Source organism: Piliocolobus tephrosceles, chromosome 4, assembly GCF_002776525.5.
Source record: "Piliocolobus tephrosceles isolate RC106 chromosome 4, ASM277652v3, whole genome shotgun sequence".
In the NCBI taxonomy this organism is placed as follows: Eukaryota; Metazoa; Chordata; class Mammalia; order Primates; family Cercopithecidae; genus Piliocolobus; species Piliocolobus tephrosceles.
This window is the reverse complement of record NC_045437.1, coordinates 155483015-155509473: the sequence shown is the minus strand read 5'-3', so window position 1 is coordinate 155509473 and position 26459 is coordinate 155483015. Positions and strand designations below refer to the sequence as shown.

The 26459-nt window shown below is 43.6% G+C and overlaps 2 protein-coding genes across 3 annotated transcripts in view; one reads left to right on the top strand and one right to left on the bottom strand.

Moving 5' to 3' along the window:
• Positions 1–4985, top strand: part of UBE2B (ubiquitin conjugating enzyme E2 B) — a 20339-nt gene extending 15354 nt beyond the window's left edge. Inside the window, exons 5-6 of the mRNA XM_023196017.2 lie at positions 1767–1855; positions 3685–4985. Of these exons, the coding sequence (XP_023051785.1) occupies positions 1767–1855; positions 3685–3813 (218 nt within the window). The 3' untranslated portion in view covers positions 3814–4985. The remainder of the gene's footprint in view (positions 1–1766; positions 1856–3684) is intronic.
• Positions 4986–15220: 10235 nt separating this feature from the next.
• On the bottom strand, positions 15221–24761 carry CDKN2AIPNL (CDKN2A interacting protein N-terminal like). 2 transcript variants are annotated; one of them, XM_023195945.2, is made up of 3 exons: positions 24457–24761; positions 22730–22829; positions 15221–16047 (listed from the first exon to the last, which is right to left on the bottom strand). In XM_023195945.2, exons 1-3 carry the CDS (start codon positions 24693–24695, stop codon positions 16036–16038), a joined length of 351 nt encoding a protein of 116 aa, XP_023051713.1. In that variant the 5' UTR covers positions 24696–24761; the 3' UTR covers positions 15221–16035. The 2 variants fall into 2 exon arrangements, with proteins under 2 accessions (XP_023051713.1, XP_023051710.1); XM_023195942.2 differs by having other exon boundaries at positions 15711–16047; positions 22747–22829.
• Between the last annotated feature and the right edge of the window lie 1698 nt (positions 24762–26459).

Genomic DNA, 26459 nt, shown 5'->3' with positions numbered 1-26459 from the left:
TGTTTATTTAGCCAGTTCCCTCTTTTATGGACCACAAAGTAGTTTTCAGTTTTTCACTTTTTTTTTTTTTTTTTGAGAGAGTCTTGCTCTGTTGCCCAGGCTGGAGTGCAGTGGGACGATCTCGGCTCACTGCAACCTCTGCCTCCTGGGTTCAAGCAGTTCTCCTGCCTCAGCCTCCTGAGTAGCTGGGACTATAGGCGTGCACTACCATGCCTGGCTAATTTTTGTATTTGTAGTAGAGACGGGGTTTCACCATGCTGGCCAGGCTGGTCTCGAACTCGTGACCTCATGATCCACCCGCCTCGGCCTCCCAAAGTGCTGGGATTACAGGCGTGAGCCAGTGCACCTGGCCTTCTACTCTTATAAGTAGTAGTATAGTGAACAACCTGTAAGTCAATCTTCATGCATATCTATGTTTATTTCCTTAATTTCTAAGAGTATAATTGCTATGTCAAAAATAAGCAGTTTTTTTTTTTTTTTTTTTTTTTTTTTGAGACGGAGTCTAGCTCTGTCGCCCGGGCTGGAGTGCAGTGGCCGGATCTCAGCTCACTGCAAGCTCTGCCTCCCGGGTTTACGCCATTCTCCTACCTCAGCCTCCAGAGTAGCTGGGACTACAGGCGCCCGCCACCTTGCCCGGCTAGTTTTTTTTGTATTTTTAGTAGAGACGGGGTTTCACCATGTTAGCCAGGATGGTCTTGATCTCCTGACCTCGTGATCCGCCCGTCTCGGCCTCCCAAAGTGCTGGGATTACAGGCTTGAGCCACCGCGCCCGGCCAAGCAGTTTTTTAAAAGCTTTAAGAATATTTAGAAATATGGAATTTAAATAGATTGCTAAATCATGTGTGTTGAAGAAATTTAACTCAAAGCCTCCTGATCATAACATGCTGTGAAAGAACATGAAAATGAATCTTAGTTCATTTTCTGCTACAACAGAATAGCAGGGACTGATAATTTGTAAACAATAGTAGTTTGTTTGGCTCATGGTTCTGGAGACTGGGAAGTCCAAGAGCATGGCACCGACACCTAAGCAAGGTCCTTGGTGCTGTGACATCCCATGGTGGAAGGCAGAATCACAAGTGAGCATACAAGACATGAGAAATAGTGCCAGACTCATCCTTTTATCTGGAGTCCACTCCTGCCATCAGCGCTCATGACCTAAGCACTTCTTAAAGGTCCCACTTCTCAACAGTGTTACAGTGGCAATTAAATTTCTTTTTTTTTTTTTTCACTTAATTTTTTTTATTTTTATTTTTTTGAGACAGAGTCTTACCCTGTCATCCAGGCTGGAGTGCAGTGGTGTGATCTCGGCTCACTGCAACCTCTGCCTCCTGAGTTCAAGCGATTCTCCTACCTCAGCCTCCCAAGTAGCTGGGATTACAGGCATGCACCACCATGCCTGGCTAATTTTTATAATTTTAGTAGAGACGGGGTTTCACCATGTTGGCCAGGTTGGTCTCAAACTCCTGACCTCAGGTGATCCACCCGCCTCACCCTCCCAAAGTGCTGGGATTACCGGCATGAGCCACCACGCCCAGCCTCCAGCAATTACATTTCAACATGAGTTTTGGAGGGAACATTCAAACTGTAGCAGGTACAGAATAAGAGACCTTAGTTTTAAGACAGGTTTTCCTTTGATACAGAAGAATTTAGTTATTACCTAATATTTAAAACGTCTAAGCCAAGCATTCTGTTTGTGGTAAAGATTTCTCTTAACTGTTAGATATGACAAAGTGAATGTGTAACCAATTTTAGTGTTGTCTTTGCAGTGTATGCTGATGGTAGCATATGTTTAGATATCCTTCAGAATCGATGGAGTCCAACATACGATGTATCTTCTATCTTAACTTCAATTCAGGTAAGTGTGTGTTAGGATATATTATAATTTGTCAGTATTCTGTAGGATACAGTCAGCTCCTTTAGGAGCACTGTAACCTGCTTAGCACACAGGTAACCAATGGCAGAGCTTGGACAAGAATCCATGCTTTTCAGCTAACTTCTCTTTCAGTAGTGCCTACATGGGATCCAGTCTGCAGTCCCTTTCCTGATTGTGTAAGTTATATGTTCTCACAGGTCAGACCTAATTTGTGTCCGTGAAGCATAGCCAACGGTTGTGGAAAAGAAAAAAATGGCTTGGAAAAACCATAGGAACCTAAAGAAACTGCCAAGTGCAGATAAGCATTGAATGTGTTACCCCATCCAAGAAATTCTGTTTTAAAAAAAGAAAGGAAAATTAATGTAACCATTTGCCAAAGCAGTCTGGCAGAATATTTCAGAATAGATCTTTGAATGAAAATTTAGGAGGGGTGGAGTGAGGGGTGTTTTGGTTTTGTGGATTTGAGAGGAGCAGAAATAATATGTTGGTTTGTGATGTTCTTTTTAAAGTTTTTTCTGTCACACTTCTTTAATTCTGGTCTTTTTTTTTTTTTTTTTTGAGACAGAGTCTTGCTCTGTTGCCCAGGCTGGAGTGCAATGGCTCAATCTTGGCTCACTGCAACCTCTGCCTCCCAGGTTCAAGTGATTCTCCTGCCTCAGCCTCCTGAGTAGCTGGGACTACAGGCATATGCCACCACGCCCAGCTAAGTTTTTTGTATTTTTAGTAGAGATGGTGTTTCACAGTGTTAGCCAGGATGGTCTCGATCCAACCTCATGATCCGCCCACCTCAGCCTCCCAAAGTGTTGGGATTACAGGCGTGAGCTACTGTGCCAGGCCAATTCTGGTTATCTTACAAGCATTGTTTTTCAACCTTCCTATCTCACTCTTTTCCTGCTAAATGTATATGTTTTGTTGATTAAAGGAAATAAGACTTATCCCCCAACTTTTACTATCAGACATTTGCAAAGTAACTGCAGTAGTAGAGTTTAACCTTGGAAAATGTTGGATACTGACAGATTTATTGATATTATATCTTAACCAAATTAAGCTGTTCATTTCCTTGGTTTAATGAGAAAATCTCAATATGCTTAAGAATATTCTTTTCTGATTTATTTGAAATTATAGGTATTTTTTTCTTTTTTTTTTTTTTTGAGACGGAATTTCACCCTTGTTGCCCAGGCTGCAGTGCAATGGCGCAGTCTCGTCTCACCACTACCTCTGTCTCCCGGGTTCAAGCAATTCTCCTGCCTCAGCCTCCTGAGTAGCTGGGATTACAAGCATACGCCACCACACCTGGCTAATTTTGTATTTTTAGAAATTACGGGGTTTTCTTCATGTTGGTCAGGCTGGTCTCGAACTCCCTACCTCAGGTGATCTGCCCACCTCGGCCTCCTACAGTGCTGGGATTACAGGCATGAGCCACCACACCTGACCTCTTTTTCTTTTTAAATAGAAACAGGGTTTCCCTATTTTGCCCAGGCTGATCTTGAACTGCTGGGCTCAAGGGATCCTCCTGCCTCGGCCTCCCAAAGTGTTAGGATAACAGGCGCAAGCCACTGTACCCAGCCGAAATTTGTAGGTCTTGGCAATTGAGAACATTATTTCCGAAGCTTAAGTTCCTTAGCAGCAGGAAACCTCATAGTATTTATCAAATCATTTCTAAAAGTATTTAGACCCAAAATTATATGACATGTTAATCTCTGAAGTACTTTATTGTTTTGTATAACTTCTCTGTAATATATTCCATATCTGACCCCTGTTAGTATAAAGAATAACTAAGCAAATCTGTTTTTTCTTTTCTTTCCTCCTAGTCTCTGCTGGATGAACCGAATCCTAACAGTCCAGCCAATAGCCAGGCAGCACAGCTTTATCAGGAAAACAAACGAGAATATGAGAAAAGAGTTTCGGCCATTGTTGAACAAAGCTGGAATGATTCATAATAGACAACTGGTCTGTTAATCTTTTTCATCATTGTTGTGTATAATTTACCTCTCAGTAGAAAGGCTAACAAATTTTAAGTGCCACAGGTTTTAAGGATTCTGCAGAAAAAAAAGAAAAAAGTCCTTCAGTTTAGAACCTACAAAAGCTTGTGTGTCTTGATTAATGTACTTTTTATTGCATGGTGTGAACTAAGTTATTGCTGCATAAATTTGTAATATATCCTGTTTGTATTTTTTTCCAAGTGTATAATGTTGGTGTGGAGTTTTCATGACAGAATATACACATTTTGTAAATCTGTACTTTTTTCAAATATTGAATGCCTTATTTTTGAATTCTTTAGATTTTTAAATTGGAGAAAAGCACTTAAAAGTTTTTTATATATGAATATTACATGTAAAGCTGTTAAAATACATAACTTCAGTGCAAGAGACTTTGTCACTTATTTCCTTATGTGTGTAGGAGGGGTTAATAAGTCTCTAGCTCTCCATCTATTGATAGTTTCATTTACAATTTCAAAAGAACATTCTTACATTTTATCAAGGAAGTCTTCAAATTTGATTCTAAATGGCAATTACAATCTCCAACTTTATTTTTAATGTACCTATATTAGTTTCAATTGAGTAATTCTAGACATAACTGGTTTGGTTCTGTCCAACTCTGTATTTAGGCCATTTGTTACAGTTTCTTCATGCATTACTTACTGTTAAAACTGTACCTTTTGTGGTTTCACAGTTGGCACTTCTGCCACGAGCAGAGAACTGATGCGACTTGTTTTGCTGCTTGGTAGCACTTTTAAAAATTTTTGATTAATGAAGAAAGTAAAACCATAAACATTTGCCAAAAATTCATGCCCCAGTATTAGCAATGAATTGATTGCATTGGTTTGAGAAAGGCACATCTTGGAGGGAAATCTTGGTGTAACTTAAATATTTGAAAATTACTTTTAATGCAATGCATATCTGTTTATTCTGGGAAATGTTTTAATGCCAGGGCCTGCTGAGTTGCTTCTTCTTGTGGAGATTTTTTTTTTCTTTTTAATCTCCTGAGTTGTATAAAAGTTGTACTGCATCTTAGTTTACTGGATAAATTTAAAACACAGTATTGTAGAAAGCTAATACAAAACTATCCTATGCCTTCAAATAGTATAGAAAATGGAAAATATACAAGTAAATTCTGTTGAACCACCTGTGTAGTCTCTCTAGTAGATAAAACAGCTATTTCAGTAACCCCAAGAGTTTCTTGTCATATCCATAAGATTGGGTTACAGTATGGCAATATCTGCAGCTTCTATTCATTATGCAATGTTTAACATTGATTGGATAAATGATTATGGGCTGGGCCAGGTGGCTCCCACTTGTAATCCCAGCACTTTGGGAGACAAAGGCGGGAGGATCACTTTGAGGCCAGGACTTCCAGACCAGCCAGGGCAACATAATAAGACTTTGTCTCTACTTTAAATTTTTATAAAATCAATTGAGCATAGTGGCGCTTGCCTGTAGTCACAGCTACTTAGGAGGCTGAAGTGGCAGAATAGCTTGTGCCTAGGAGGTTGAGGCTGCAGTGAGCTGTGATTATGCCATTGCACTCCAGCCTGGGTGACAGAGCAATACCCTGTCTTAAAAAATAAAAGCTATTACTTGGCAAATTCTGGGGTAAGTGTATGATCTTAGGGAACTTTGATACCAATGGGAATTCACTCACTGGAATCGTGGCTCCCAAAAAGATGCTTTAATTGTGTGGTGCTTTTATAGTTTAGCTCCAAAACAAATTGTAGACATTCACTCCAGTAACTCCTAGATTAAATATACAGTAGCCATGAGGGTCTCCCCTCTTATTTCATTAAATGCTATCTGGTTACTACTTCAACATCGATTTTTATTCTTGACCTGTTTTTGCCTTTCCCAGTTTAAAACAGGAACATTTCAAGTATTGGTAGATTATTATAAAGAAGTTACTTTGCAGGGAGGTCAGTGAGTTCTAACCAACAAAATTCAACTCATGCATAAAACTCATAGCGTCCACATTCCTTTTCGAGAAAATCCTTAAGAAGGTTCAATCTATATGCTTTTTTCAATCCTCACTTTTTTCTGCAGCCTTGGAACAGATTCCTATTTCTTTGGTTAAGTAGCAGATATAAACCTTCGATTCACAAGGTTGAGTTGTACAAAGTGTTTACTTTAAACTCTAGGTCAGTTTCATAAATGTATGCTAGGGCTAGAACTAAAATACATTTATTTATGTTGGTACAAAGTTATATTGATGGATTCAGATGTTAAAAAGTTTAAATGCATGTGTGGTGCAATTCCCTGTAACAATACCCCTAGCACAGAATAATCTGTGAAAGGCACTGTTCTAAGCACTTTTAACATACATTATTTCATTTCAAATTCACAAATATGGTGGCTCACACCTGTAATCCCAGCACTTTGGCAGGCTGAGGTGGGCCGATCACCTCAGGTCAGGAGTTCAAGACCAGCCCGGCCAACATGGTGAAACCCCATCTCTACTAATAATACAAAAATTACCCAGGCATGGTGGCATGTGCCTGTAATCCCAGCTACTCGGGAGGCTGAGGCAGGAGAATCACTTGAACCTGGGAGGCAGAGGTTGCAGTGAGCCGAGACCTCACCACCGCACTTCAGCCTAGGCAACAGCAAGACTCCGGCTCAAAAAAAAAAACAATAAAAATGATGATGAAACTAGGCACAGATAGATGAAGTGACTTGCTCAAGATCAACCAGCCAGTAAGTTATAGAACTAGGATTTGAACCCTATATGGTCTTATCCAGAAATGTGCTATCTTTTCAGAGGTTGAGATTGGTTTTAGAAATTCTATAGAGCGAGCCGGGCGCAGTGGCTCAAGCCTGTAATCCCAGCACTTTGGAAGGCTGAGATGGGCGGATCACAAGGTCAGGAGATCGAGACCATCCTGGCTAAAACGATGAAACCCCGTCTCTACTAAAAAAAAAAATACAGGCCGGGCGCGGTGGCTCAAGCCTGTAATCCCAGCACTTTGGGAGGCCGAGACGGGCGGATCATGAGGTCAGGAGATCGAGACCACTCTGGCTAACACGGTGAAACCCCGTCTCTACTAAAAAATACAAAAAACTAGCCGGGCGAGGTGGCGGGCGCCTGTAGTCCCAGATACTCGGGAGGCTGAGGCAGCAGAATGGCGTAAACCCGGGAGGCGGAGCTTGCAGTGAGCTGAGATCCGGCCATTGCACTCCAGCCCGGGCGACAGAGCAAGACTCCGTCTCAAAAAAAAAAAAAACAACAACAAAAAAAGAAATTCTATAGAGCTTCAACATTCATCCCAATTTGTGGAAATACTTTGATTTAGTTTTATACAGACTTGTGTCTACTCTAGTGAAAAGGTTTCCTTTTTTTTTCCAAGACAGGGTCTTGCTCTGTTTCCCAGGCTGGAGTGCAGTGACTCCAGGCAGCTCACTGCAGTCTCAACCTCCCAGGCTTAAGCTGTCCTACCACCTCAACCTCCTGAGCAGCTGAGACTACAGGTGCATGCCACCACACCCAACTAATTTTTTTACTTTTGTAGAGACAGTGTCTCACTATGTTGGCCAGGCTGGTCTCAAAGTCCTGGGCTCAACTGATCATCCTGTCTCGGCCTCCCAAAGCACTGGGATTACAGGCATGAGCCACTGCACTCAGCTGAAAGGGCTTTCTTGACTACCGTTTTCCACTGATTTTAGGAACACTTTCTGGTTTCTATATAAAGGACTGACTTATCAATAAGCCACATTTTTCCCCTTCCTGGAAATATCCTTGAGTCTGTAGGATTTCTCTCCTCCACAACCCCCCACCCCACACACCAAGTTTCATTAATATGAATAACTTTCCATGCTTCTTGTGTTCACAGGATGGCCCAGGAATTTTTAGTTGAGCCAAAAAGATGAATGAGCTGTGCCCATTACAAACCTTGTTGATTATCTGACTGCTCCACAGCTCTAGATTCACTCATGTAGGTGGAAGATAGCAGAGAAGTAAGTTATTAAAGGTGTGGTATTAGTAACAGTCTGTTTAATGCTCATTAAACAAAGTTAACTGCCTACTTAGTTTATTCATTTAGTATTCTTTAAGAGATAACCCTGAGGATCATAGTATACTTCAGAGTTACGTCTAAGGTGTTTCATATTTCAGTTCTCCCAGGTTTTAAGAAGTAGGGATCATAACTTTGTAGTCTTGATGGTATTTATGACAGTTCTTTTCCATTGCATTCAACAATGTAGAGTCCAAGTGGAATCTGAGTTATGTGAGAATCATGTTTTTAAATAGAAAAGTGAATAGTTGCAAAGCTATTCACGGTAAATGAAATTATCCGTAGGACAGAGGCCTTATGCCAAGATGGTAGCTCTATTACTTTAGTTCCCATCTAGTTACGGGGGGAATGAACTGTTACCAGATGGAGGAAAGATTAGTTGTCATCAGTCATTCTAGTATATGACAGTAAAGATATTAGAAACTAAATTTTATTGTTGAAAGGACTTTATTGTTTGAACAAAGAAGACACAATTAAATGTGTGCCATTCTTCCTTCAATGAATTCTCCTCACCATCACTACAGCTTTTTAAAACAATTTTGTCAGAAATATCTTGAGGTTTCAGTGCTGCTTGTGTTCACAGGATGGCCTAGGAATTTTTAGTTGAGCCAAAAAGATGAATGAGCTGTGCCCATTACAAACCTTGTTGGTTATCTGACTGCTCCACAGCTCAACATTAGTTGATGGCTGAAATCAAGAACCCTGGAAGAACTTGGGCTCCAGAGTTCTCTTTGCCATATGGAAGATTCAGACTTGCGTGAGAAACTTGCATATGAAATAACTTTCAGGAAGTAAATGCTAAAGCTTGGCCACATGTTGCTTTTGTTTATCAGTGACTTCTGGATTAATATATTTGGGAAGACTCTAATATATAACAGAGTGGGCTCTGCCTGGAGAAAGCAAAGTAACCTTTAAGCCAATTAGAGAAAGTCTTTATATAATAGTAACAGTCTTGGTTACAAGTATGATACCTCTGTAGTCTTTTAGGGGAGGTTGGCTCCTCTGAAGTCTTATTTGGAAGACAGATTCATAAAGTGCCACTGGGCTGGGAACTCCTGTAAAGGGAATCGAAGCCTGTCTCTGAAAAGATCCCCTCTGAAAAGATCCCCTAGGGTTCCATCAACCTGAACAATTTAGTCATTCTTCTGGAATGCAGGAGTTGTTCTCTACTGTGTCTTTAAGACTGCCAAAATGCAAACATAAAAGCACTTGAGGCAAATCCCCCTAAGAGCAAAGGGGACTGGGTGCCGAGGCTCACGTCTGTAATCCCAGCACTTTGGAAGGCCGAGGCAGGTGGATCACGTGCGGTCAGGTATTGGAGACCAGCCTGGTCAATGTGGCGAAACCCTGTCCCTACTAAAATAAAAAATTAGCCAGGGGTGGTGGAGGGCGCCTGTAATCCCAGCTACTCAGGAGGCTGAGGCAGGAGAATTGCTTGAACCCTGGAGGCGGAGGTTGCAGTGAGCTGAGATTGCACCATTGCATTCCAGCCTGGGTGATAGAGCAAGACTCCATCTCAAATAAAGAGCAAAAGGTTGGTTTTAGTGCTTTATTTCTGAAGCCCAAGGGATATATTGCCCTCTTCCTTTTCCCCTTTACAAACAAGATCTTTTGCCAATACCATAACCCACCAGTACAGGAGTGCTGGACTAGCAGCACTCCTGAACAAGAGAATATCAAACAGAAAGGTTTGAAGTTCTTTGGCTAGTCCCTGTATAAAGTCATTGTATAAGATTGAATTGGAAATTTTATGTTTTTGTGTTGATGTTAGTACAAAGAAAACAACAGGAAGTTGCTTAGCTGTTAACCTCATTTTAAATCTGAGGGAGATTTTCCCCTTCCTATAGAAAAAGATGCTTTTGCTTGGCCTAATGACCACACTGGGCAGACAACGGGGTGAAGTCCAGAGACTTCAGCCCGTGTTATTAGTTTCAGCTACAGATGAGAAATAGCACTCCAAAGAAAAGCTAAACTGGCAACCTTGCTGTGTAGCAGAGATCTTTGGTCATAGGAGTATTCCTGTATGGGCCATAAGGTTGTGGTTTGAGGTGGAAACCCTGGAACATCAGCTGGAAAGTTGCCTTTAGAATAAAGACAACCTTCTGCAAGCCAGCCAGGGCAATACCAGGGCTTGGAGGTGGCGAGTTTGATAAACTAATCTATAGGAAAAAGTTCCTGTCTTAGTGCTTAGACAGTTTTTGTTTGTTTGTTTGTTTTGGTAGAGACAGGGTGTTGCTACATTAATTCTTTGGGGCTTGGTCTTCTTTTGCACAGGGCAGCTTGAGACTACAGTCACTATGGCTTCCTCTCAAAACCAAGTCAGGGATTAGGCTCTAAGAATAACAATACAAGTACTAAAGACTGAAATTTTATTAAAGCCAAAGATTGAGAACTGGTTTCCAGACAGCTGGCCAAGTATGCATAGGCTGCTGGCAGGAGTCCTGTAGAATAACAGGGGACCTCTAGGGTCCAAGCTCTGAGCTTCTGGGCACATTTTAAGTGGGTCTCACTTTCTTGTCCAGTCTGGAATGCAGTCACATGATCACAGCTCACTACAGCCTGGAACCCTTGGGCTCAAGCAGTTTCAACATCAGCCTCCTGAGTAGCTGGGACTACAGGCACGTGCCACCTCAGCTGTTTGTTACTTATTTATTTATTTAGAGACAGGGTCTCGTATGTTGACCATACATACAACTCAAAACTGCTGGGCTCAAGCAATCCTCGTGCCTCAGCCTCCTGAGTAGCTAGGATTACAGGCATGGGCCACCACTCCCGGCTTAAACAGCAGTTCTGTTTTTTGTTGAAAAAGTAGAAAATCATCATAAAAGATAATTTGGTGAATACAAAAAGAAGGAATCTGAGTCATAGTCTTACCACCTGAGATGTTGAAAATAGCTGATTTAAGGGGAATTGGGTTCTGTAGTGAGCTGGGGCCCAAAATTCACAGCCAGAGTGATAAGGAATCTAGTTTGTAGGACAAAACTCCAGGATAGGCTGGGCGTGGTGGCTCACGCCTGTAATCCCTGCACTTTGGGAGGGTGAGGCTGGTGGATTACCTGAGGTTAGGAGTTTGAGACCAGCCTGGCCAACATGATGAAACCCCATCTCTACTAAAAATACAAAAAATTAGCTGGGTGTGGTGGCGGGCACCTGTAATCCCAGCTACTCAGGAGGCTGAGGAAGGAGAATCGCTTGAAACCAGGAGGCAGAGGTTGCAGTGAGCCAAGATCGCACCACCGAACTCCAGCCTGGGCACCAAAAGCAAAACTCCATCTCAAAAAAACAAAAACAAAAACCAACAAACTCCAGGATAAGCCTCCTGCCACATAGCAAGTGCTGGAGCAAAGGCCATGCTCACAATGAAAGGCGCATACCCACAGGCTGCACAAGCTCCAGACCTCCTAGATCCAGCAGTACAGGGGTGACAGTGCACCTAGTATCTGACAATTTACCTAGCATCTAATGGGTGCCAGATTGCCTATTGGGCTCTGCGCCACAAATTAAACCGAAAAGGTCCACTTTTGCAGCCCTTTGCAGGGTTGGACCCTGGTTGCATGGGATGATTGTGGGCACCTGTTTTGTGTAAATCCAAGTTAGTTGAAAAGCTTTCCTATCTTTCCTCCTTGGGCTTAGAGGGAAACCAGGGCAGGAATGAAGCAGTGAGAGCCTACTAAGTGCCAGGTACTCATAGACATTCATTTTTCCACTGAATCCTCCAATAAAGTTTGAAGTAAGAATCATCCCCACTTTGCAAATGCCTACACTGAGGTAAAGTAACACTCAATTTGAAGGACTACCTACCAGCTCACACCAGGGACAATTCAACATTCTTACTATGAAAGTGTCAGAAGGAATGGAAAATGCAGCCCTAGAAGCATGAGATTTTGGTGCCAACTTTCATAGCAAAGCAAGAACTTTAGTCACTAGGTCCACACAGCTCAAGGTTGACCTCTTTACTGTTCATTGCCTCTCTGTCATATTAGGTGAGGACCTAGACCTGCCTCAGACCCCTAACAGCAACATTCTCCAAGGCAAATGAGGCTGGAAGGGGCTACATTCAAGGATACTTTGGGTTCGTTGGTTCATTAGTCTATGAGGCTGGCAAAGAAAGGACTTGGGTTAGGACCACTGGTTTATATTCTAAAGAGGCATCCCTGTCTGACACAACATCAAGGAAAAAAGCTCTAGCTCTAGTGTAGGTAAGAATAGGGACTAAATAGTGTCAATGTCACTCATCCTCTCTCCATCTTTCTTTTCTGAGACAAGGTCTCACTCATTGGCCAGGCTAGAGTACAGCAGCTCTATCATGGCTCACTGCAACCTCAACCTCCTGGCCTCAAGCAATCCTCCCACCTCAGCTTCCCAAGTAGCTGGAACTACATACAGGTGTGCACCACTGTGCCTGTCTATTTTTTTAAATTGTTTTGTAGAGATGGGGTCTTACTACGTTACCTAGGCTGGTCTTGAACTCCTGGATTCAAGCGATCTTCCCACCTCCCAAAGTGCTGGGATTATAGGCATGGAGCCTTTGCACCCAGCCTCAATTTTTATTTTCTGTTCTTTGATTTCCAAGAAATCTGTTCAGATGATAGTCTTTTTACCCTATCTTCTCATTTGGTCTAGTGTGTGTGGATGAGCAGGGCTTCAGGCCCACATCCATCACTGATAGGACCACATGCAGAGGACTCTGACCCTACTGCAGTCATTGTGAAAACCTTCCAAACCAAAATCAGAAGGGTAACCAACACCACCACCACCTAGCCCCAGGAGTCCTAACTTTAGAAAAGGCAGAGTGAGCTGTGCGCAGCATGCATCTGTAATCCCAGCCACTCTGGAGGCTGAGGTGGGAAGATGGCTTGAGGCCAGAAGGTCAAGGCTGTAGTGCACTGTGACTGCACCTGTGAACAGCCATTGTATTCTAGCCTGGACAACATACCAAGATCTTGTCTCTAACTTAAAAAAAAAGAAAGAAAGAACAGACAGAGTGAACTTTGGGGAAGAAACAATCTTGCCTGGCTTGCTTTTCATTATATATATGTATGTGTATGTATGTATGTATATACACACACACACGCAGATACACATACCCAGTGACAGTAGAGATTTTTTTTAAGGGTGCACTCTTTGTTGAAGTTTCCATATGACCAAAAGTCTTCAATAAGTTCTAAAACGCTTGCCTCTGAAGATCTGTGTTTACTCTTATTCCTACAGAAAGGTATCCCTAAACTAGTTAAGAATGACAGCCATAACTAGATGTTTTAGGTACCAGAAGCTGACAGTCTCCTTGCAGACATAAAGGGATACCCAGCAGAGATTCTTTAGAGCTGGAGAGCTGAGAAACACCAACTTATCTGACATTTAGGGTAACACAATTCTCATTTTTTAGATGGGACAGTACCTATTTTACTACAGACTACAAAGCATCAGAGGATGGACAGTGACAGTTAATATGATTCCTCTCATTGCCCATAGGTAGGCCACCGATCCAAATGGATCCTGAGTTCAGACAGAATCCTTACCTCCTGATAAGGTAGATTATCAGGTGAGCCACAGACTAAGGAATGTTTCAGAAAGCAGTTTTCTAGGTGTAGTTTGGATTTAAAAAAAAAAAAAAAAGTTCTCCTCCTATTTATTACTTGTCCCTTCCTATGATCTCACTGTATCTTTACCCCAAGTCTTCAGCAAGACACTGTATATGAACTTCTATGTGATATGAGGTACTGTTTCAAGGCTGACAGTGGGCCATTTTACCTATACGACTATTGCTGAAATGGAAACATTTAGATTTCTTTGCCATTTTCTATTCCAGAAATAAAGGATGAAATTCTAAAATACTGGTTAATTTTATATGTGAGATAGCCACAGAAATTGTAAAACACGAGAAGAAAAGCAGTTTAAGTGAGGAAACAATGAGAGAAAACCTATTAGAAAATTGAAACAAAACTTGATTTTGATTAACTAGAGAAGTCTTCAAAAACAAACTAAAGGAGGCCGGGTTTAGTAGCTCCTGCCTGTATTCTTAGCACTTTGGGAGGCTGAGGCAAGAGAATCACTTGAGGCCAGTAGTCTGAGGCTGCAGTGAGCTATGACTGCACCACTGCACTCCAGCCTGGGTGACAGAGTGATAGACCCCAGCTCTGAAAAAACAAAAATAAATAAAAGCAATGGAAGGGAAATCATTCCACAATTTAAACTTGCTTTATGCAGTGCATGCATTCCTGAAAGGCTATTATTATTTTATCAGGGCATCATATCATATAAAGAAATGGAATTTATGAGAAACCAATGGAAATGCATTTTCTTCTCTTTTTTTCATAAGCTTCCTACTCAGACTAAGAAAATGCTTTTTTTTTTTTTTTTTTTTTAAGATGGAGTCTTGCTCTGTTGCCCAGGTTGGAGTGCAGTGGTGTAATCTTGGCTCACTGCAGACTCTGCCTCCTGGGTTCCAGCGAGTCGCCTGCCCCAGTCTCCTGGGTAGCTGGGATTACAGGCACATGCCACCACACCCAGCTAATTTTTGTATTTTTAGTAGAGGTGGAGTTTCACCATGTTGGCTGGGCTGGTCTCAAACTCCTGACCTTGTGATCTGACCACCGTGCCTCCCAAAGTGCTGGGATTACAGGCGTGAACCACCATGCCCGGCCTGCAGGATCCAGCGTCTTATTTGCCACTATCGCTAGTACCAAGCACAGTGCCTACCACTGTTGAGTGACCCCTCCTGTGATAAACTTAAACTACTGCCTCCCAAATGAAGCCCCTCTCCCAGTATTTATGCCTAGACCTATTTACTTAATGGAGCGGACTAAACAAGAAAGAGGAGCAGAGAGGAGGTACAGAACAGACACTTAGTTGAGGAACATTAACAGCAAAATTTCAGAGCAAAGCAGGACTGCAACAAGCATTTCTTAAGAGGCTATGTGCAAGGTGGTTCCTCAAGTCTAGAAGACCCAAGCCTCAGGCTTCCTCCAGAAAAGCAGACTGGGAGACAGAATTTACAAATCAACTGGCTGACCAGACAAAGCCCTGGAATCCTGTGTCAATGCTTTTTAAACTAAGGCCAGATGCTTTTTGGTAGGCCGCCTCTTTCCATGAGCTGGTGGGTACTTCAAGTCTATGATTTGATTCTCATTTCTTAAAAAAGGATGAGTATGTGTGGTAGTTGGGTACAGGTATGGTATAAATTTCAGGTGGAAATAGGAGTTAAAGGATATGATTTGCCTTGGTGGGGGAAGAAAAAGGCCATAAAAGAGAATTGCACTTAAAGGTACATTGTCGAAAAATCTAAACTATAAAATTCATTACCTGCCATTACATCAACAACAAAAAGGCATTTTATTTTATCATTTTTATTTTTTTGAGAGTGTTTCACTTTTGTCACCAAGGATGGAGTGCAACGGTGCGATTTTGGCTCACTGCAACATCTACCTCCCAGGTTTAAGCGATTCTTCTGCCTCAGCCTCGTGAGTAGCTGGGATTACAGATGTCCGCCACCACGCCCAGCTAATTTTTTTTGTATTTTTAGTAGAGACGGGGTTTCACCGTGTTGGTCAGGCTGGTCTCAAACTCCTAACCTCAGGTGATCCGCTCACCTCGGCCTCCCAAAGTGCTGGGATTATTACAGGTGTGAGCCACTGTGCCCAGCCCAAAAAGGCATTTTAAACAAAAATTCTGACATTTAAAAACTGAAAATATATCGCGCCACTGCACTCCTGCCTAGGTGACAGAGCAAAACTCTGTCTCAAAAAAACAAAACGAAAAACAAAAAAACCTGAAAATATGAGCCCAGGAGTTCAAGGCTGCAATGAGCCAATACTGCACCTTTGTACTCCCGCCTGGGTGACAGAGTGAAATCTTGGTGGTAAGAAAAAAAAAAAAAGAGAGAACTGAAAATAGAAAAGAGGGCTTTTACAATGTTGATGAACTCATCTTAGAGTACATGATTTATAAATACATAAATATCCATGCATACTTTTACAGTGATAACTACTGGAAAAAATGAGAATGTTAAAAAAGCCAATCTAGACAGAGTCCTTCTCATTCCACCTGCCTCTTTATGTTGGTAATACCAGGAGTCTTAAGAGAGCTGCTGTGGTCTATGTCACATTCATCCCAGCCTCCTTTCTAATCCTGTAGCTGATGATGAAAATGTGATAAATCTTCTGGCTTAGCTTTGATGCTGGGAAAAAAAGAAAAGAAAAAGTTATATAACCACGTAGTCCAGTGAATCAAATTCATCTTCATAAATTAAAATATAGCAGTGATGTAATATTTATGTACTATCCAGACAGTAAGTATACTCAGAAATTATTAATATTTTACAACATACAGAAAATTCAGCAAAACATTGACCACACCATCCATTTGGAAGCCAGAACTTGATTTTCCTATCTTGTCACTTGCAATCTATAAATGTTCACAATTTAAAGTGATAATGGAAATGCTTAAAATACTTTTCCTGGCATGCTTTGCAGTCAAAGGTTCTAAAAACAGAGTCACACAAACACTTATTGTTCTAAATTAAAAGCAGTCAGTTCAGGTAGTAATTCACAACATTTCACATTGAGTCAGGATATTTAGATGTGAAGGTTATATATTTCTGGATTTCACACTATTAGAAACTGTAAAAGCATGTCTTCAAATAGTGGTGAAATGAAGCAGAGCTATTCTTTCTGGGTACTCTCTAGCACCTCTGGTAAATTTAAACTTGGCTTTAGACAACTTTTAAGCAGGGTGTGAAAAAATCACTTTGGCTGTCACCTTGTATTTGAATGAATTTCCTTAACATTTAGCAGTGCAAGTGAATCAATCTGAGAGTCTTTTTAGTAATCAGAGATTTCAAGGTATGACCTGTTTCCTAGGTAGACCAGTCAGTGTTTTTTTTTTTTTTTTTTTTTTTTTTTTTTTTTTGAGATGGAGTCTCACTCTGTCACCCAGGCTGGAGTGCAGTGGCGCAATCTCGGCTCACTGCAACCTCTGCTGCCCGGGTCTAAGCAATTCTCCTGCCTCAGCCTCCCAAGTAGCTGGGATTACAGGTGCCTGCCACTGCACCTGGCTAATTTTTGTAGTTTTTAGTAGAGACGGGGTTTCACCATCTTGGCCAGGCTGGTCTTGAACTCATGACCTCATGATCCACCCACAATGGCCTCCCAAAGTGCTGGGATTAGAGGCGTGAGCCACTGCGCACGGTCCCAGTCAGTCTTTTTGAGATGAAAAAAAAAAAAATTCCTCAGCAAAAGCAAATTATAAGAAGACTTTCATCATTTAGGGGAATGCCTAAGTAACCATCTTAAGTCCAAAGAGAAAAAATCCCCTAAGCCATCTCTCAAATGACAGGACAGACCAACGCTATGGAAGCACACAGCTGCCGCCGGTTTGGGCTGCTGTGAATACCGTCTTTTCCACAGGTGTTTGCAGGTGATCCACTACTGACTGATGAGCTCCAGACAAGACTGGTCTGTGGGAAGAGACACACCTTTTCTGGCTTCTATTTCTAGTGGATAAAGAGTAAAAGACAAGTAGCTGTCCAAAGAGCGTTTATCTTGGGGTACAACAAGACCTCTGATTTAACTAATCTGACAGGCTGATTTTTTTTTTAACTTTTCTTTGAGACAGGGTCTCACTCTGTCACCCAAGCTGGAGTGTAGTGGTACGATCATGGCTGACTGCAGCCTCAACCTCCCAGGCTCAAGTGATCCTCCCACCTCAGCCTCTCGAGTAGCTGGGACCATAGGCATGTGCCACCATGCCCAGATAGTTTTTATTTTATTTTTTGTTGCGACAAAAGTCTCACTATCCTGCCCAGGCTGGTCTGGAACTCCTGGGCTCAAGCAATTCTCCCACCTCGGCTTTCCAAAGTGCTGGGATTACAGGCAGAGCCACCAGGCCAGGCTGATTTTTTTTTTTTTTTTTTTTTAATACTCACCAACATTTGCACCATCTTAGAATCACAGCTGCTTCCACCAAGGAAGCGGCAGCTCTAGTACCTCAGAGCTTACCAAGATGACAAAATGCACAAAAGCAGGCACACTTGTTTTTCTAACTTTTCTTTGAAATTTCTTTTTCTTTCTTTTTTTTTTTTAAATGTCTCACCCCATCACCCAGGCTAGAGTACAGTGGTGCAATCTCGGCTCACTGCAACCTCCATCTTCCAGGCTCAAGTGATTCTCCTGCCTCAGCTTCCACAGTAACTGGGACTACAGGCATGTACTCTCACACCTGGCTAATTTTTGTATTTTTAGTAGATGGGGTTTTATCATGTTGGCCAGGCTGATCTTGAACTCTCAACCTCAAATGATCCGCCCACCTCATCAGACTCCCAAAGTGCTGGGATTATAGGCATGAGCCAATGCACCTGGCCTTTCAAATTTCATAGTCACTTTTCTTTTTATTTATTATTTTTTGTTTTGAGACAGAGTCTCGCTCTGTTGCCCAGGCTGGAGTGCAGTGGTGCGATCTCAGCTCACTGCAACCTTTGCCTCCCAGGTTCCAGTGATTCTCCTGCCTCAGCCTCTTGAGTAGCGGGGATTACAGGCACGCACCACCACGCCCAGCTAAATTCTGTATTTTTAGTAGAGATGGGGGTTTCACCATGTTGGTCAGGCTGGTCTCGAACTCCTGACCTCATGATCTGCCTGCCTCGGCCTCCCATAGTGTTAGGATTACAGGTGTGAGCCACCATGCCTGGCCTTCATAGTCACTTTTCATACTGCCATTTTCCCTCTTGGGAGAAAAGTATTCTCAGAAAAAACGGACCACGTAATTAGGTTGACAGCTTCTTTGAGTCAGTAATGATAGCTTCCTAGTCAATCACTCCTTTCTCCTTAAGACATTACCTTGGAAATATCAACTCTGACAGTCATAGCAATGACACCTTTCCTGAGTCAGCTGCTGCTCTTTGTTAATTATTGCTCATTAACTGGTAAGGTGAGCAACCACAAAGGCTGCTAGCAGGATCCTAGGATGGCAGTTAGATAATCAAGATTGTTTACTCAATGTATGTGTGTTTGAATCTCCTTTCAAAAGAAAAAAAAAATTATATACTGCAACTGTCCAACAAATCCCACCTGTCAGAAACCAATGCTCATTTCTTTTCTCAGACTTAAAAAAAGAGCTGGACAGATTGCAGAGCTGTATTTGCCTCAAAGCTGCAGAATAGCCATAAAGTATTTTTAAAATCTTAAAGAGCCTGTGCCTCCAAATCATCATCACTGTCTGTCTTGAGATACCAACAATGCCAGGAAATTTACTCCCACTTGGTAGCTAGCTTTAAAACTCAACTGAACTCTAATTTTTTAGCTAAAGATCAATTCTGGGCAGAACAACAACAGACGTTTTCAAGTGTATGGCTGGACATCAGGAGTATTTTGTCTATGGGCTGGCAATGTTGCCTAATGTTTATCAGCATCCTCTATCATGTGTGCAAAGACTGCAAGCAAAGGACAAAACTGCTGCAAAGTCCTCATGGCTCTCTTTCCAGTGGCCTTCAATGGAGAGAGGACAGCCTTCAATACCACACAAATTTGTCATGGTACACAGATCAGATGACTCGTTCCCAGAATGGGCTTATCTAGAAGTCTTAAAGACTCACCAGGCACAGTGACTCACACCAGCACTTTGGGAGGCTGAGGCGGTTGGATCATTTGAGACCAGCCTGGGGAACACAGCGAAACCCGGTCTCTACAAAAATTAACCAAGCATGGTGGCGCATGCCTGTAGTCCCAGCTACTGGGGAGGCTAAGGTTCAAGGATCACTTGAGCCTGGGAGGTCAAGGCTGCAGTTAGCTGTGAGCAAGTCACTGCACTCCAGCCTGAGCAACAGGCAAAACTCTAGGCACAAAACAAAACTGGCAAAACTCTATGCAAACAAAACTGCGAAACAAAACAAAACTGGCAAAACTCTATGCACCCACGAAGTATCTCACTTTTCAGAATCAGCTGAATTTCACTTACAGTGGCATCAACAGACTAAAGTTAAACCTGGCTACCTAGAAAAACGTAAGTTTTATTTGAAGGAAGTTGCAACACACAATTCAAAAATGCTATTGAAGTATGGCCTCTGTACAGGTTTCTTCCACATAGCTAACTGCTAATGATTAGTAAGATGGCGGCACTGGTTTCAAGATGATAATTTCATGCCTGAGGACTCTTCTCTGTAGACTCACACTGTGCAATGACAGTGTCAAGAATGAACATCCCAGGGCAGGGGCTCTGTACATTTTTTAGGTATAAGACCCCTTTAGGATGTTTCAGAAAGACCCTTCCTAACAAACACACACACACACATTTCACACTGGTCTATAATGTTTGGGACATGCCAAACCTCCTCAGTCTCCTACTGGGGTCTGCAGCCCAATGTCATTAGGTGTTCTGATCTCTAATACCCAACATGACTGGAAGGAGTTCAGATACCTTTCAGAAAACATATAAGACAGAGAAGTATAATGGAGAACTGATATAAAAAAATCAGAAAACCTTTCCAGACACGGTGGCTCACGCCTGTAATCCCAGCACTTTGGGAGGCTGAAGTGGGCAGATCAACTGAAGTCAGGAGTTGGAGAACAGCTTGGCCAACATAGTGAAACCCCATCTCTACTAAAAATACAAAAAATAGCCGGGCATGGTGGCAGGTGCCTATAATCCTAGCCACTCGGGAGGCTGAAGCAAGGGATCACTTAAACTTGCGAGACAGAGGTTGCAGTGAGCTGAACCATTGCACTCCAGCCTGGGCAACAAGAGCAAAACTCCGTCTCAAAAAAAAAAAAAAAAAAAAAAAGGAAAATCAGAAAACCTCTTAGAAACAAAAAGGAAAGAATCTACCACAAGCAGTTAAAAAATAGAGGCTCGGCCAGATGCAGTGGCTCACGCCTGTAATCCTAGCACTTTGGGAGGCTGGGCAGATCACTTGAGGCCAGGAGTTCAAGACCAGCCTGGAAAACATGGCAAAACCGTCTCTACTAAAAATACAAAAATTAGCTGGGTGTGGTGGTACCCGGCTGTAATCCCAGCTACTGAGGAGGCTGAGGTGCTAGAATCACTTGAGCCTTGGAGGCAGAGGTTGCAGTGAGCCGAGATCATGCCGCTGCAATCCAGTCTGGGTGACAAAGTGAGACTCTCTCTAAAAAATAAATTTAAAATAAAGGCTCACCTCACTCCCTGCCTACCTCTGCCTCTGCCCCATAAGGTATACTCCAGCAGCCAGAAACTATCTAGCTCCTCCCTGGCTGGGCCCCAAGAACCTCACTGTAGGACACCCAAGGACTGCCCAGTATGTTTTTAAGTATTACATGAGAAGATCCAAAAAGCCACAAACTCCCAATTCACATTGCCCCCTGGCTAAAAACAGTAGCCCCTTTGTAACAGCTGGTTTTACTTATTTATTTATTTTTTGTCAGGAGTACTGCGTTGAGGTAACAGCCAATTTTAAAAACATAATAGCATCTCAAAAACCAACCTGAAGCTTTTCCCCAGGTTCAGATTAAAACTAAAAGAATACTTTCTTAAGAAAAACAGCCAGGCGCGGTGGCTCAAGCCTGTAATCCCAGCACTTTGGGAGGCCGAGGCGGGCGGATCACGAGGTCAGGAGATCGAGACCATCCTGGCTAACACGGTGAAACCCCGTCTCTACTAAAAAATACAAAAAAACTAGCCAGATGAGGTGGCAGGCACCTGTAGTCCCAGCTACTCGGGAGGCTGAGGCAGGAGAATGGCGTAAACCCGGGAGGCGGAGCTTACAGTGAGCTGAGATCCGGCCACCGCACTCCAGCCTGGGCGACAGAGCGAGACTCCGTCTCAAAAAAAAAAAAAAGAAAGAAAAACAAACCATCCTGAAAATCAAGTGGGGTGTGCTATTTGGGACTGAAATACTTTAGGAGCAACTGAGGATTTGACTAGTTCCTTGACACCTATATGGAAGAGGACCTCTGTATGTGCCCCACCTCCCAAGACAAGACCTGAATGTAGAGCAATGGGCTTACCTATGTTTCTAAGGGCAGACCTAAAAAGGGACCAGTAGCTTTTTACTCTATTGCTTCAGTCGATTTTATAAGTATTTTCTGAGTACCTTCTCTGGGGTATAAGTATACTAGGTTTGGGAGTACTAAAGACTAAATAAAACTTTAGATACCATCTCTTCCCTGAAGGTCACAACTGCTTTAAAAGAGGTCTGGATAAAGTGCCAAAGGAATTTTGGAAGATAAGCGAGCAATTAATTCTGCTGCCTGAGCAGATAAATGTGAAACAAGTACATATTGGGGGTGATTCTGAAAAGTATTAATAGCTAGGATGCCCAGCTCCATACTCTGAGGTTCTTTCTGCCACACTCTCTATAGGCCCAGCTCCAGCATCCAGATTCAAGACTCTAGGCAAGACTCACTGTAAAAAACCCATCGCCTGAGATCAGACCCCACAGGATAGAGAACAGCTATGGTATCGACATTGCTCCAGCCGCATTCCTATCAGCAAATCAGAGAAGCCAAACTACTCAGGTCAGCACTCACAGCCAGGGTAAGGATGAGTTAGTTACTCTATTACCAACAAGATTTTTTAACAAGTAGGAAACAAGTATTCTAGCCAACATTTTTTTAAACATCAAGCAAAAATCTCAAAACAATGTTCCTAAACACCCAGAAGAGGTTAAGCTTATGTGTTACCTCATCAACAACGCATAATTCATCACAATGTGTTGTCAACTACTTCTGAAAAGGTTATACCAATTATGGGGAAATAATAATGAAAAGGTATAGGTCTTTGGGGTAGTAAACAAGAGCACTCAAAAACAATATACTCTAATATAGTGTCATCAAAGCAGGGACTGTTAACTCTACACCATTTCATCACATACACTTGGAAATCCTATTTACCTTTTTCATTAACTCACTTCTGGTAGTAAATTGTGGCAGGTCTTCCACTTCAATCCCATCAGCCATTTCCATCACCTTGTCTAAAAGGTCTTTATTGTAACTGCACAATAAAAAGTAATAAGGTAAAAACGTCGGAAGAATTGTCATTGTGAATTAATAAGAAACTGCAGGTTGCTCAACCATAAAATCAACTCTCAGAGAACTGATCTGATACTGCAGGGCCAACCTATACATGTTCAGCACAAGGTTTTGAGATGGAGTCTTGCTCTATCCCCCAGGTTGGAGTGCAGTGGTGTGGTCTTGGCTCACTGCAACCTCCACCTCCCAGGTTCAAGCAATTCTCCTGCCTCAGCCTCCTGAGTAGCTGGGATTACAGGCGTGTGCCACCACGCCCGGCTAATTTTAGTATTTTTAGTAGAGACAGGGTTTCACCATGTTGGCCAGGCTGGTCTCGAACTCCTGACCTCAAGTGATCTTCCCACCTTGGTCTCCCAAAGTGCTGGGATTACTGGCGTGAGACACTGCGCCTGGTCCTGTGAACACTTCTTGCTTGTAGATACAGAAGTGGACTTTATAAATACCAGTAAAGCAAATGTTTCAAGATTTAGAAGAACAGAGGCACTGTACATCCAACAACAGATATTCTCAGATACAGGATGAGGGCCAAAATATTTTTGTTTATTTTTTAAGTACATGGAATGTCAGTCTAACAAAAACATTATTTATTTGCCCAATTCTCTGACATTTGCCTAACCATGGAAAACCAGGATTTCCCAGGAGCACCTAGAAGGCAGGGAAAAGGGACGAGTGTCTCTGGCATTGGTTCCCTACATTCTGTTCTAATAAACCCCAATATGTGAAGCAAAACCAAGTGGCTTAGGCCTGGAGGGGCCAAATGACCAGAGTTAGGCAACCATAATAGGTGTAGAAACCAAGATCAAACCAAGTCACCCTATTTTCCTGACACAATTTCAGGAAAATGGAGGCTCTCTAATAGGGAGTCTCAAGATTTGCCACCTTCCTCATGGAGGGGTGAAGGGAATGCCTTATCAGGCACTTCAAAAGCGGGCCTTTGTCCTTTTGGTGCAGCAGCCAGGATGAAGTGGGCTTTGGGACCTTGACAAAAAGGCATCGGTCATTTTCATAAGAGGGAAAGCAGAGAGGTGAAGCTGGTTCCTACTTAGGACCCAGTGGGCTGTGGAGTGAGGACAAAAAGCCATAGGATACAGATTACATCCTGTCATTAGTGGTTAAAATCCACCAAACCTGCCAGAAGCTGCATGGTCCTAGTTATATCACTTCCCTCCCTAAGCTTTTTCATCTGTAAAATGGGGATCTCCGTTTCTGTCTCTGCGCCTTGCCATGTAGGTGACAGGGCCTAACGGACTTCGAATGCACACTGCAAAGGTGATGGTTTGAGCTAATGATAGTAGTAATACAAATAACAATAGCAACTTTTGAACCCGCCATGTGTTTAGCTCTTCACCCTTTAATTATTACAGTCATCATAACCACCCTTTTACCAGAAGAGAAAACTGAGGCTCAAAGATAAGGATCGTTCCAAGGGGCCTTCAGGGTGGGAATCAGTCTTCGGGCCGGCCAATGCGGATGGAGGTTGGGAGCGGGTTCAGTCTGGGGCAGAGGTTCGGGTCAGGGGTGAGCCCTGGGAGAGGGCTTGAGGGTCGGAAGACAGGGGACAGGATCAGCCGGCCGGCAGGGGTCCGCACCTGCAGCCTAGGAAGAGATGGTTGGCCCAGACCATGGAGAGGGACAGCAGCTGGTCCAGGCGGCCACCGCCGTCGGGCGGGTCGCGGTAGTCGGGCAGGTGGCGCAAGATGAATTCCATGCGTGCCTTCCATTGCTTCTCGCTCTCTGAGTAGGAGCGGAACTGCTCCGCGAAGTCGGCCGCCTGCCTCACCCCGGAGACCAGCTCCTCCACTGCAGCTGCCGCCTCGCCACCGACCATGGTGCCCTCCGCAGCCGAGGACCGGATAGCCCGCCGCCTTCCCGACGCGCACTGCGCCACCACCTGCCAGCCAGAGGGGCCCCGTCAGCGCACGACTGCTCCAGAAGACCAGCCTGGAGCGCCCTCGCCCGGAGCGGCGGCCTGCGGGGGCACAGAGCGGCTCCCCGCTCCTCAGACCGCCGCAGCCCGTGGCGCATGCCCTGGGTCTACCCAGGGCGGCAAGGGCCCTTCGCGGTCGACCCTGCTGGGAACCGGTGGGAAAACTGAGGTCCCTAAGCACAGAGTCGGAGCGCCCTCTTCCAGTTGGCAGCTGGATGCCAGTCAGAGCTATGCTGTGTCCTTCTTGCCCTGGGAGTTTCCCGGGCACCGCCTCATCCTAAGGGATATCAGGTGGCCCGGGTCAGGGATAGATAGGTCCACTTCCAGGCGTCTCCACAGCCAAGCAGGTTGGGGCCCGCCTTCCTGGAGTGAGTAATCCATCCATCCGGTGAATACTTGCCAGGCACATTGCTAGGTGCTGGAGAGGCAAAGAGAGCACACTCGGAGCCCTGCTCGCCTGAACTTTACCATCGAGTGGAGGAGCAGACATTAGTGAACTAATTGCTCAAGTAAATGGAGAATTTCAGCGTTGACAAGTACTAGTAAAGAGAAGTCCAGCGTGCTACAACCATGAATAAGCAAGCAAGGGACCCAATCTAGTCTTGGGGTCAGGGAAGTGATCCTGGAGAACTGAAGAATGAGCAATTTTCTGAGAAAAGGGGAGTTGGTCAGAGCAAGAGAGAGCATGGCCTGGTAAGAGAATTGCAAGATTTGGGGTAGGAGGGGCTGGGGGGCAGGGCAGGTAGAGAATGGAGAAGATGAGGTTGCAGAGGTCAGCAAGGCCAGTAGGCCAGGCAGGGATCCTGGCTAGATCCCAAGAAAGGAGAGCCACTGAAGGATTTTAACCAGAACAGTGACACCTGGGTTTACAAAAGATGCTGGAAGGAGCCAGAAAGAATGTGTCCAGAGGAAATGGGCAAGTTTGGATTTAGTTTTAAATAGAGACAGGGTTTCGCCATGCTGCCCAGGCTGGTCTCAGCCTCCCAAAATGCTGGGATTACACATGTGAGCCATCGCGACTGGCTGGGCCTGAAAGTTTCTATTTAGCTGGCATGACTCTGCTGTCTGTTCTAGGCTCAGGTAGCAGACACACTGAGAGACGAAAGAGCTTCCTTTAAAGTGGTGAATTCCCCATCCCTGGAAGCATTCAAGTACAGTAACTGGGTGTTGGGGCTCAGAAACCAATACCCCAAAATGTATTTTGACATGCTGAACTGATGAAGAAGCCTCAAGGCCTCTCTGACCTCACCCACCACCAGACTCCTGTCTGTCAATTCTTTGTTCTTCCCAAAGCCCAAGATGAAGTTGTTCCCTTAGCTGCCTAAATTTAGTCCAGAACACCAAAGGAAACGATTGCCTCTGGTTCCCTCCCTGAGTTTTCATTAACTGAACTCGTTTTGCAGGAGGAAAGACTGAAGTATGTCAACACACCAGGACAGACTTTTGTCACAAACCCTTGACTCCTCTGCAGGCCCAACAAACTTTGTCCCAGGCCATTGCATGTTCTTCAAGCCCATTGAATTACCCTAAAAATCACAGGCTGGGCACGGTGGCTCAAGCCTGTAATCCCAGCACTTTGGGAGGCCAAGACGGGGTTTCACTGGGTTAGCCAGGATGGTCTCCATCTCCTGACCTCGTGATCCACCCGTCTTGGCCTCCCAAAGT